The sequence below is a fragment of the Oreochromis aureus genome, linkage group 22 (genome assembly GCF_013358895.1).
Source record: "Oreochromis aureus strain Israel breed Guangdong linkage group 22, ZZ_aureus, whole genome shotgun sequence".
NCBI lineage: Eukaryota > Metazoa > Chordata > Actinopteri > Cichliformes > Cichlidae > Oreochromis > Oreochromis aureus.
The window spans coordinates 21,516,486-21,529,715 of NC_052962.1; the positions used below are offsets into that span (position 1 = coordinate 21,516,486).

A 13,230-nucleotide genomic window follows, 5' to 3' on the forward strand; every position below is an offset into this window, starting at 1 on the left:
GAAGCTCATTCAAAGCTGCTGAGGCATTTTTCCCCAAGTGTTGTGCACCATCACCACCCATAACAAACATATTATGATAAAGACAACAGGTTTAATTGTAAATTATGTTAATTGCTCTTGAATTATGTTAAACACCTTCTTCTCACATTCTCTTCTCTGGTTTTTGTTTCTTGAAAACCCGACTTCAGCAATACCTACAGTGTTTTCTGCATGATACTAATCCATATTAAATCCATGTTAATACTACAACAGAACCATTACATAAATTCTGCATTAAATGACCAATTTGATACAGCATACAGTATTTTTGCATTGTTAACTGATACATTGCAAATGTTACCGACTCGTGTCTAATTTATGTCTACCTAATCGACACCTTGCATCGTTGATCTTTTAGAGGACGTTTAGGCGTTTGGGGTTATACATTGAGACTATAGTGTTGCCATGCAATCTGTTAGCATGTCAAGAAACTATTCAGTCAATAAGAATCAAGTAATAAGTGTTGCTAGTTTTCCTAGTGTAATGTGGTTGCCTCAGTTTGATGCTTTATGCTTTGTTACTCACTGAATTGTTGAGGACATCAAAGTTTTTCTTATCTGAATCTCATCTCAAATCTTTAATGCTCCCAGGATATGGTGTTGATTCACAGTGAGCGCTAAATTTAACTAACAAGCAAACTTTTACCTCTCCTTGTGTATGACTATGGCACCACGGTGTTTATTCGGGCCCTAAAGGAAGGGGGGAAAAAGCGGCTCCCCTCGCGATGGGCCAACTTTTGACTCCACTCCTCCACAGCATGATCAGAACACTGCATTTTTCAACTGGTAAATTCTTCCACCGTATTAAAGTGATTATGTAAAAAAAACAACAACAACAAAAAACTGTGTTTCAAGGACAGATTGACATGTCAGTTTTTGTTTAAGTTAAAAAACATAAATGTATGAGAAAGATTTTAGCGCCCAAACATCTGGGCTCTGCTCTCGCACATCTACATTATATAATCTTTAGTAAGCTCACATTTTTGTCATTTTTGTTTATCTATGCTTTCCTCTCTCTCATGACAGCCTACTTTTTTAAAAAGGTATGAACTTGTCACCCACTAGGGAATCTCTTCCTGTGCTGAGTGGGAGGGAGTCAGAAAATTCGTATTGAATTCAGGACATAGCAGTTCTTCCTGGAAACTTTCTGCATCTGGATGTCTCTCAGTGGGACTGACTTGAAATCATGTACTGAGTGAACACACGAGGACATGAAACCCTTACGTGTGGTATTTTAAGAGTACAGTATGTCTAACAAATAAACAGGGATTGCTTGGGGTAGACAACACACAGTGGACCACCTCATTTATTTCTTGATTGAAAAACAAGGGCTCACTCAAGGTCGAGTGTTTGTTGCGAGTGTCCATCTTTTCTACATACCCACAACGAGATGTGTCCTATGGAATTTGACCTGATATTTAGTACTCAGAGTGGGTCTCGGCTTATGCTATTAATTTACCAGATATATAAAGGTCAGCAGTGAAGCATAGCATATTTATGCTTTACATACCAGCCAGACACGCAAACACAAACACAGACACTTCCTGACCTTCATAGTTGAGTTTGAAGCCATGTGCAGAAACCGCAAAGTCACTGGTCAATCTCAACGAGAAGACATTTCCTGTGCTGGTGACCGGAGGTGGAACCTGGAAACCTGTTAACCTGTAGAAACAGAGAAGATAATATATTGACATGATCAACACATTACTGAGAAAAACAAGCCACTTGCTTTTGTGGAATAAATAAAAGCCTTGGTGATAGTAACCTGCAGTGAGAAGGAAAATATCAGGGAATACATAAATCAGCAGAAGGTTAACAAAAACCCATCTTGTGCTTACAGGAGAGAGGAAAAAACATTTTTAACAGCCTTGACCGTTGCCCATTTAGCAATGAATGGCTTTTATGTAATAAAAAACTTTTCATACACTCTGCGTTTAAGTACGCTGATAGATGTTTTTTAGGATCCAGAAAGAGGAATTCATTTTGCTGAAGTCAGTACCACAGTGACAGAGAAGACAAATGGAAAACAGTAAAGACAGTATAAAACCTCTTCTCAGTCCTCACCAACACCACTGCCTGGCATCGAGCCTCTTAGAGCACAAAGACCCTCCCCATTTTCCTCTTAAAAACATCTACTTTAATGGGGGCTTTCAAATAAGTCAAACCATCAGATCAAAGTGTGCTATGAAATCTGGTCAGCCAGCTAGTAATACTGAAATGGATCTGTGTGCATATCAGTAAACAATAAAAAAGGAGTCAAGTAGGAAGCCAAGGCCCCCTTTAATGTGCACTCAACATGTTTGAGTCTGACCTCGAAAAATACGCTTACACACAACCGCTGGTAGGTGGGCCTTTAGCTCTCAGAATTCCTTGAAACAAACAGGGAGGAAGCGAAGAGGAGGAATGGAAGGCCAGCGCTTTTTCAGGTAGGGAAAAGAGCCAAACCGCCTTGCTGCCACTGCGACACATTTTTCTCGTGTCCTGCAGCTACCATTCTTCCTTCCATTTCCTCCCTTCCTCTTTCCTTCGCCTCCTCCTTCTCTTCCCCTTGCCTACATCTACTCATACCAACCTCTCCTCTAGTATTAAGTCACCAAACTCATATTTTTTTGCCTTTTGCCTTCACTCCCCTCCCTATGTAGTTTCTCATCTCCTCCATCCACTTCCTTCTGTGGCATTTATCCACCTAAATCTCTTTTGTTACCCTTCCTCTTCAGTTCTGCTAATCTCTTTTTCCTGGCCTTCTTTTGTATATAGATATATACTATTCACCCTCTCCTTTGTCTCACATTCTTTTTTTAATCAAATCTTTCCTTTCTATCTATATTTCCTTTAGCCATACTTACCACTTACTCTCTCCCCTTCCTAACAATCAAGACACAGCTTATTACTTAACTCTTAACTGTGTTTTGTTCTTCCCCACTCTGTCTGCACACATAAACACGACACTTGAAGCATGTCAGAATACACCTGCTATAACACAGAAGACAAGTTCAGTGTAGCCACTTTTGTACCTGTGAGCTGTTCAAAGTAATCTGCTTCATGTTACTGCAACAAGAGAAGCGATGTCTGACTGTGACCTCTAACTAGTATTGAGACTTTAGCATAACACGCTTCCCCAGTTATGACAAAGTGCTTTTAAATTTTTAAAACATTCACACCACGCAGAGACTTGCTTTAATTTTGTATTCTCCTGCCCCATCCCTGCACTCATCCTTCTTCTCAATACGTCTTCCCGTTTTTCTTTCTGTCTCCACATATTAATTTATTAAGCTTTCTATCAGCAAAAACAACCACAGTTAATTCTAGAATCCTTCCCTCAATCTATTCTTCCTCTCTGCCCTTCTTTTATTTTCTTCTTCTGCCACCTACCTTGCTTTTATGCTCCATTATGAGTCTGCTTTTTTTTTTTTACCTCTCATCTTTTAATCTCCCTATCCTATTTCTTTTACCCTCTCACAACCTCCTTGTCATATTTATTCATTGTCTGCTGTCTCCTCTGCCTTCTTCTCATCTTTCTTTACCTCCACCTCACCTCCATTTTTCCTCCCTGTTTTAATCCCCAATGCTCCACTTTTTTCAGTTGTTAGTTCAGATTTGTTCCCCTTCTGTAAATTCACTCTTCACTAATCACTCTCCCTACACTTCTTTCTGCTCACTCCGACTGTCCTGCACCAGCTTCCATCTCCTCCGTCAGCTTGCTTTCCATTGCTGTTTTAACTCGTCCAGGCTCACATGTTGATTCTCATTTCTCAACTGACTTACTCCCTTTCTATTTCTTTGTTCTCTCCCTTCTAATCCAAAACCACTCAAAGTGCAAATGGCCACCTTCTTAAAAGTACCCAACCATCTCTTTAATCTTCCTCTCCATTCCTAATCTATTTCTCATCTATGCATTTCTGCCTCAGCTTCATTTCTATTTTTGGGCTTTTTCTGATCTCATCTCCAGTCAGTAAATCTCTGTCTTCCTCTCTCTCTGTTCTTCTTCTATTTGTTTTTTTTTTCTTCTCAGCATTATTAAACTGCCCTTTTTGAGCCTCACTTCCCTCTCCATTTTATGTCTTTACAGTGTTTCTTTTATTGTGGTAAGAACATTAGCATGATGTGTGCATAATGATGCACAGTGTGTCACTGTGCTTGGACTCAAAAAGAAATGCTTTCTGCACATTCACATTCAGACTTATTTGTAATGCCGCTGTAAACAATATAGCAATGAAATGCAATGCTGTTTATGCATGTGTGCATGCAAAGTTTGCAAAAGGAAAAAGTAGTCAAACACAAAGTTTAGGCAGTAGTTGCAGGAACCTTAGTAATATCAAGTTATTACTGTGTAACGTGATTCTGTTCGTCTGGATGTCATCCGAGTGACTTCTTCCTCCAAGTGACGAAACGTTTCTCCCACTGAAAATGCTACGTCCAGATGAACAGAATCAACTTTTTGGGATTACTGTGCAACAATCAACATATCTTTAGCAAACTGAGTGCACACATGACATAGGTTTTAGCTTTTTGATCACGCTAGCAAACAATATACATGATTCAGTTGATTAATTAGCAACCTCTTGTATAATTAACTGTTTTTTAAGCACAAAATGTCCAAGTGGCTCAGCACTTAATGGTTTTTCTACTGTTACTTGTCACTCAAAGTGCTCTTTACACTATAAACCACATTCATCCATCCACACAATGCTTTATTCTTGGCATTAAATTACCTCCATTACACACTAATGGAGGTAATTTGAGGATCAGTAGCTTGACCAGGGGCACTTTCACACAGAAACTAGAGGTGCTGTAATTGAACCACTGGACTTATGATCAGCTAACAACCCGCTCTACCTCCTCATCCACAGATGTCCCCCTTGCATTATCTGTGTGTGTGATTTTTTTTTTTTTTTCATATGAATAATAACTGTTTCCCTGGATGAAGCACCTTAAGTCACATTTCAGTTTAACACAATCTGCTATTACAGAAAGAAATTCTACACTACAAGAATAACAACATTTTATATGCTCTTGAAACAAAGAAAATAAAATCTCTGACCACTCCTCATCCTCCATCCCATAGGCTTCTAATATCTTACTTGTAATGGATCACATCTTGCAGAAACAAGCCATCAATACACATATACCCCCAGTACTCTATTTTATTTTATGAAGAAAGTAATATCTGGACTCCAGAGCTGAACCAAATGTCATGGTAATAAATACAAATCAGTACAAACACACACACACACACACACACACACACACACACACACACACACACACACACACAAACAAAAAAAACCCCTGCCTTTTAAATATGAGATTATTCATTTTTGATGTGGCTGATAATTTTGTGCGTCATCTTACATTACCAGCGCTCATAGTGCTGAGAATTACAGAGTTTGGCCATGTGACAGTTATAGGAGATCACAACATAAAAATGATTAAAAAGTCAATTATTATGAATAAGTTGGAAAAATTAGCAAAGGCGATGCCGAAAAAATTCTCTCAGATCTGCCAATTTAGGAAACGTGTAAATGAGCAAAGAATATGCATGCATCACTCTTGGTTAGCATATTGACTGCATCTGTTCAGAGCATGATAGTTGTTGGTGCGAGTTTATTAACTGTGGCTACTGAATTCTTCATTAACAGCTGTAGTCCGCCATGATGGATAAAACAGAACAGCTGAAAGTGCAAACAAACACTCCCTTGGTCTTGTTCCCAACTGTTATATCAAAATATGATGTAAATTACATCAAAGTCTAAAGTCGCCATTACTTTTTTAAAATTATTTATTCATTCCAAAAGACCTGTTGTCACTGATTTTCAGTCCAGTAAATGTGTAAACCTCAGCCTTTTCTTGCTGTTTCCCTTCCGTATGTGATTTATAGCTAAGAAACTGTTTTCTTGAGCATATCTTTTCACAGATTCAGTTAAAACATGGGGAAAATTATACAACAGGCTGCTGCTAACAAATTGTAGAAAGTTACTATTTTAAACTGGTTCTTTGCCAAGTTGACTGTTATGTGTAGACACAACACTGATTCATCCCTTGAGTTAGGTACCTGTCTTATACTCGAATGATTCATAGGTCAGTGTTAAGTGGCTTAGCGAACCAAAAATAATCAGGGGGGCTGTAGCTCAGGAGGTAGGTGGTTCGATCCCTGGCTGCTCCAGTCTGCATGCCAAATATCCTCGGGCAAGATACTAACCCCAAGTTGCTCTCTGATGCATCGGAGTATGAATGTTAGATAGAAAGCACTTGCATAGAAAAGGCTTAAAGAAGTGCTTGTGTGAATGAGGCAAGTTGTGTAAAGCTCAGAGAGAGTAGATAAGTCCTATATAAGAACTGGTCCATTTACCAGGTAAAAGGGCTAGACTGAAAATGAGTTGAGAAAGCCTGGAGAACTACTGCTCAAGACTGCTAAAAATTATAAGACAATCTGGCTCCTTCCTAATTTAAAGAACAATAGTTGCTCATAACCTTTGGACTGTATTGTGTATATATGGAGCACAAATTGAGAGTCCTGGTTCCAGAGAAAACTATAAGCCAAATCACCTGAAAATATGTAAGTAATAGCTTTGCCATCTGGAGAATGTGACCTGCATACTAACAAAGCAGACTTCCAAATCTGGCTCTCAGATTATTGAAGGTGCATCCCCTGCCCTGTCCACCCCCCGTCCTCAGCTGAATCTTTCAATATGCGGGACAGCACAGCGACAGGATTTATGTGTTCTCAGATTTATGAGGTAAAACCAAAATTCTCTTACAGAAACTGAATGAAAGACGGAGCAGTGGGCGACTGGCGCTCAAGGTCTATTCCCATGGGACCGTGTGTAGTAGTGTATGCCCATGAGTGTGTGTGTTTTGTGTGTAGCGAAATCACATTAGCAAGTGAGTGAATGAAGCTAATATCAGCAGAGTGCCTTCTCTGTGCTGTCACACACAAATACAAAAACAGAAGGGGCAATGCATAAGAGAAAACACACACAGACACACACCGTTTGCTTTAGTTTCTGAAAAAGAAGCAACAACGCAGTATGGCTAATGTGATTGGCGGACTCCCTCCCCCCGTTACCCGTTTCATTACCATCACGGCCATGAAGAAAAGCGAGAGAATGGAAAAGAAAAACTGTAAATATTAAAACAAAAGGGGCTTGATGGAGTAAGTAATAGTCAGCTAAAAGTTTGTGTTGTGTGAAATTATTTCTGAGATAAAGTCATTAATGATGTAAATGTCATCATTTATCATATCAATAACTTATCTGATGTCTATCATGGGTAGATATTCACATAGCAGCAACCAGCGGTACGCCTCAGCCTCCTAGTAGATGCACCTTATGTGAATTTAAAAATCCTATGTTGCCGCCTTCTAAAGTTATCCCATTCATATGATTTTTTTAAAAAGACCTTGACCTCTGATCTTAAGGTCAAGGGCACTGAGATTCAAACTTGTCTGAGATTTTTAGTAGTATGGTATCAATTTGAAACTCCTACATTACTTTGTTCTTGAGTTATTGCGTTCATAAACTTGGGTGTCCACGTTGCCGTGGGTGATGACAATACCCGGTCAGCCTGTTACAGTTGGGGGGTAATAAAAAGGGTTGCTGTACATCATCCGGCGGGTAAATATCACTTGTGGACCACAGTGCAAGACTGATTGAGGTGTTAGTTATGTTTACAGTTTGTTTTGATGCTTTTTTTGGTGACACAATGGTGCATCGACATTATCTCAGTAGATTCTCATCTGACTAGCTAAGCATAAACATCACAACAACATCACCCAATCAGTAACCTAATTTTATGGGTCAAAGACACCCATTTGCCTTCTGGCAACCCAAGCATCAAACCACAAGCTCAAAGAGAGTGAAATAGACCTGCAGAGGAGCCCAATGGGATGAAAATAAAACACAGTGGTTTACAAAACAGTGGAAATCTGGACTGATCTGACATAGAACTGTTTTATATCAGATCATACTTATCACATAAAAAAAATAATACAAAATTTTAGGGCAAAAACATTTATTTAATAGAAAACAGTACAGTATGCCAATTTACAGGGGTTTAGTTTCCAAGATAAAAGTCTAAAATTACTAATGGTTGAACCTCAAATAAAGAGAATTATTAAATAAAGAAATATCGGGCATGCCATAAATAGTGTCAGGTTTGTTTTTCACAGCAATCTGTTTTATTTTGACCCACAGAGCTTTGGAAAATTATACTATACTGATGATGCTGTTCTATTTTCAATATTGTTAGTTACAGTCCAAAATAAAGCCAATGTGTAAAGAGAATAACTTAAAAGCCACGAAGCATTATTCATTGAAATTAGAGATGCCACGTTCTTTTTTTACATGACTTTAATCAAACCTCTCCAGTATTGTTTTTGATAGGCTTGTTTACTTTATTCCTTGAAGATCGGTTTCTTGTATTTCAGTGTTGTGTCATCATGCAGTCTTTAGCTGATATTTATGTGATCATCACACAAGCTCGCTCTCTTACACAAATACACACAAAGGTCTAGTACGCATGAAGCTTATTCAGTCCATTAAAAGTATATTATTTTATGAAAGTTTTTTTTAATTCCATTTACACATATATTTTTTATAGCCAACTGTGGAGACAAATAACAAATGACACTTGCTGTGTGAGCACTGAGTGTTCCTGAGTGAAGTACCAGTGGAAACAGACAAAAACCTAAATATTTTTACCAGGCTTAGTTCATTCACTGAAGGTCAGTAACCAAATGAATAGTTCAGTCTGACAGAGCAGAAGACAAGAAAAGCCTAATCAAATAGGCAGACAGGTGTATACTAGGCAACAATTTGAAACAGGTAGGAACAAAAAATACAGACGAGAAATAAAAACCTAAACAAGATAAAACTGCGAACACAAAGAATGACTGCAAAGCCTGATTATGTGGAGAAAAAAGAGAGTCTGGCAGGAACAAAGACAAGTGAGGAAATATGTGAGAAATAAGAAAGTTAGAGGGAAACTGAAAGAACAAAGAGAGAAATTACAAACTTCAAACATAAAACGATTTAAACAAATGATCTTAATGATCGGAATGTGAGACACGACACAATCAAGTTAACACATTAAATTTAAATAACCTTTAAATAACCTTTTTTGATAAAATGAAGTCACATTTTTGTGCTATTTATTTCTACTATTTTGAACCTAGAACATTTATCAAGGTTTAAAGTTGAAAATATATTTGCATTTTAATTAACAGTAGTGACAGTATATCATGTTTTTTTAAACAATCTATTTATGTTGATATATTTTTATTGGATGTTTTGATTTTTTCTAAGAAAATCTGAGCACAATCATGCTTTGCTCTGCACTTTTCTGCTCTTTTAATGAGATAAACCTGAGAAAAATCTCCCAAATGCAGCTCAGTACAGTAAAATAATGTATAGAAACTGAAAGATTACAATAAATTCAATGTTTAATTACAAAAAATAAAAATATTATTAACAAAGCTGACCATACTGATCCATTATTATGAACTCTAATGATTCGGTGTTATAAGCTTTTTATTATCTTTTTTTTTTTGTATTTGAGAGGCATTTGTAAATTTGTAATTTTAGTGTACAGAAAGTTATTGTTAAACTTACGTTTTTGAACGCTAGAGATAAAAATGTATGATTTGCTGTTGTGACTTAAAAGAACAAATTACAAAGCTATTTCAGAAAAATGGATGACCTTATCAACCAAATAACAAAATCAGCATTCTCTGCTAAAAGTAAAAGCAAAACTAAACAAAACAAAAATATATCTATATTCTCTCCCCCCCTCTTTTCACCTTCATTCCCCACTCCTCCACTTCATGTCTAGTAGATTTATTTCTTTAACTAGCGTTCAAAGTTCAGGGTCTGTAGTGAGTGATTGATTAGCAACACTTGCCTTTGTGACACACAGAGTACATGTGGTCAATAGTTGCTGGTGTGTCTTGTAAATCAGTCATCCTCTACCTACCCTGAATTGTGTGTGCATTTCGGTGTACCGGTTTGATTGTGTATTAGCAGGTTGAATATGCAAGCCAATAAAATTAGCCTCATATAAGTAAGTTCACACATGGACAACCACATACACAAAAGCACATAGTAAAGTACCCCCCGGTCAGGTTATGTTTGACCGTTTCCATTCATCACAAAGAGAAAGGGAAGAGCAAGGATGCAGTGAAAGAGAGTTGTCAGCATACAGAAAGGTATCCTCTGAGTTAATCTGCAAACCCGTGAATAAAAATAATAAACCTTGTTAACCTTTTCCAACAAACAAGGACTTCCTGTTCAATATTTTGATAACTTCTCTTTTAAAGCAAACTTTAAACTGACTTAGCATTTGCCAGTAGTCTAATATTCACCAAAGGTCACTGTTAAAAATTTAATGACATTGCAGTACAAACCTGCATTACTGAATGAAGAAAGCTTTGGCTAATTGCTGTTTACAAATACACGCATTGCTTTGTACAAAAAAACATTCATTTATTTTCTCTGTTTTCCATGTGACAGCATAGACAATAATTACATAACTAAACAGAACATGGCTCCTTTTACAGTGGTTCACAGGGTAGTTCTGGACCTCAGGCTGTACTGTGCCCACGGTCCGTGTTCATGGACTAATACACATCACTTAAAGCTAAAAACAGGCAAAAACCTGCATGTACAGTCTCTCTGTTTTATCTTCTCTCATGCCACCTCCATGTGTCTGCTCATGCGTATCTCATCACATCTGTGAGACTCTCTTTGTCACATTTATTGGCATCCAGCAGTGCAAACATTCACTCTTTCCATTCTCTTCCAGCATTGAAGTGATGTCCTGGGATGATAAATCCTTTTGTGTTGCAGAGGCAGGGGGTTCTCGTCTTTGGAGGTGACAGGGGCCATCAGCGCTCTGTGTGCACCCCCAAGGAAAGACACTCTGACTGGGGTTGAATAGTGGATTAACCTTCCTGTCAGCGCCGGAGGTTCCTAGACAAACATGCTGAGACTCACACTGATAATAATTGTAAAGTGGAAATCTGCTTCCTCTAGCTGTTTAATAATTTTTTATTTTTTTATGAGTGTCAGTATTTCATGCATGTTGAGTGTAGAATGGCTGGCTAATAATTAGAATTTAATAACAGCATTGCAACATAGTAAGCTTAAACTTATTGTTATTGGCTTTCTGTTCCTACTTCTCCAAATTGATTTAACTGGAAGGGCACTCCGAGTGCAATCTCCTGCCAAGGCCAATGCCCTATCTCACAATTTTAAGAAAAGTGATCTGCACTTTTTTTTTGTTCTTCTTTTGCACGTTTCACCTCTCTAGCAAGTTTAATCAAATTCACCCTAGCAGTTTTTGCATAAACTTGCCAACAGACAAACAGAAATAACTACAGAGAAAGGGGGAAAATGAAAAACATTTTGCTTGCATAATTTGAGGCTCTGTTTAAGAACTGCTTTTAGAAATAATGCCAGTAGAGTACTGTTGTGATACAATAGATAACATATGCAAAGGATATTCACTTGCCACCCTAGTAATAAGCAGAAAGAACAAGGACTTTTAAAGAGGAATTACTTACAATTACTTACACTGAAAAGTCTTAGTTTTCCTCCCGAGTCCTTTCCCTAACAGTAAACACCATCCTTGCAGTGTTTCAAAGTTTCAAAGGATATGCTGCTTCCACTATTAAATGATAAAGCTCCACCCACCACACACACTTCTCACCTCCTCACACACACAAACATTTCCTCTGTTTGCCTCATTCTTTCTCTTTTTCAGACAGCTAGATAGATAGTGAGTGCTGCCCCCGTGAGCTAAAGCTTGTTTAGGCTGCTGGCTACACCATCGCTTACCATTAAACCTGACTCGCATACACAGAAAAGGGCAAACAAACACATGAATGCATATAATGGAAGGGGCACACATTAACACACACACACAAAGAGTTTGTGTGCTTGCAAATGCATACACCTGTATTTTGTAGATAGGTAGAGACAGATTGCAGGTGTCTGCTGGCATTTAAAGGGGAGGTGTGATGACTGACAGCACCTTAAAGGGACAGTCGTTAGAGAGATATATGGATGGAGGGAGACAAAAAGGAAAGACAGGATGAGATGGGATGTGAGAGAGAGAGAGGGAATGTAGAAGAAGAAATATGACGGCTGAGGAAACACGTGTACATAACATACTTCAGTGGACTCGTAAATTCATTTCCACTAACTTTAAAGCATAACCACTAAAGCTAGCCCTAATGTTAACCTAAATATAAACTTAGGCTGGATCTTTTTACTACAGTAACACATAATAACTTAGTTTTTAGGGGTAAAAGTGGTGATTAACATCTCCAATCACTTTGACGCTGGTTTGCTGCCTTGATGCCATCGAGCTGTGTTTTTCAGTAAGTCTACTCCACTCCAATCCCACATCTTGTAGAGACAGATGGAATAGTGTTATGGCTTCCTTCTTCTGCTATGCAGCCTTAGTGAGTTTGATAAGGTGTGGTATGTGAACCACCTCCCAATCAAGTTCTGGTAGCATTGGTCTTCCAACCCGCTGCTGCACTGATGTCTATAATGGGACAGGAGACTCATGGGAAAGGCAGCTGAATATCAAAGATAGTTACTTAATGTAGGTGCACGTAGGGAAAAATGAGATGGGACAGGAGAGGCTAGGTGGGTTGGTTTCAGAATGAAATACTTAAATTTAGTTCCATTAATGACAAAATCTGTAAAATTCCTGATCGGCGACAATATCAGATCATTAGATCACTCGCTGCTAATGGGTAAGATTTACCTGTCTATATTTGTATTTCTATTGCAACTGTTTGGGAACGTATGCAGATACTTTTATTCAGTTTTGACAATCATGCCATCCTGTCAGATGAATTAATATCTCCTCTCGCTCTGCTTTTGATTGCAAAGCTTGCTTACTAACACAATAATGGTGCAGCAATGTGAATCCACAATTCTTAAATTATACTAAACTAAAAAGAGAGTGCAAAAGAGGCATTTCAGCTGGAAATAACTGAGATAATAAAATGTTTGGGTTTTTTTTTTTAGTGTTGGATTGTAGAGGCCAGCTTATGGTTATCTTAGCAATTTTTCAGGTTTCACTGCAACAAACAGCCTCGTATTCCTTTGTGTGTGGTCTGTCTGTACTGAGGTGTATAACCTTGCCTGTGGTAATAACTATCTTTTTCACTTGTTGGAGACAA

General features: G+C 38.0%; 1 protein-coding gene across 1 annotated transcript in view; it reads right to left on the minus strand.

Moving 5' to 3' along the window:
- LOC116322741 (CUB and sushi domain-containing protein 3-like) overlaps positions 1-13,230 on the minus strand; it is a 374,565-nt gene that overhangs the window by 255,254 nt on the left and 106,081 nt on the right. Inside the window, exon 3 of the mRNA XM_039605961.1 lies at positions 1,588-1,700. Within this exon, the coding sequence (XP_039461895.1) occupies positions 1,588-1,700 (113 nt within the window). The remainder of the gene's footprint in view (positions 1-1,587; positions 1,701-13,230) is intronic.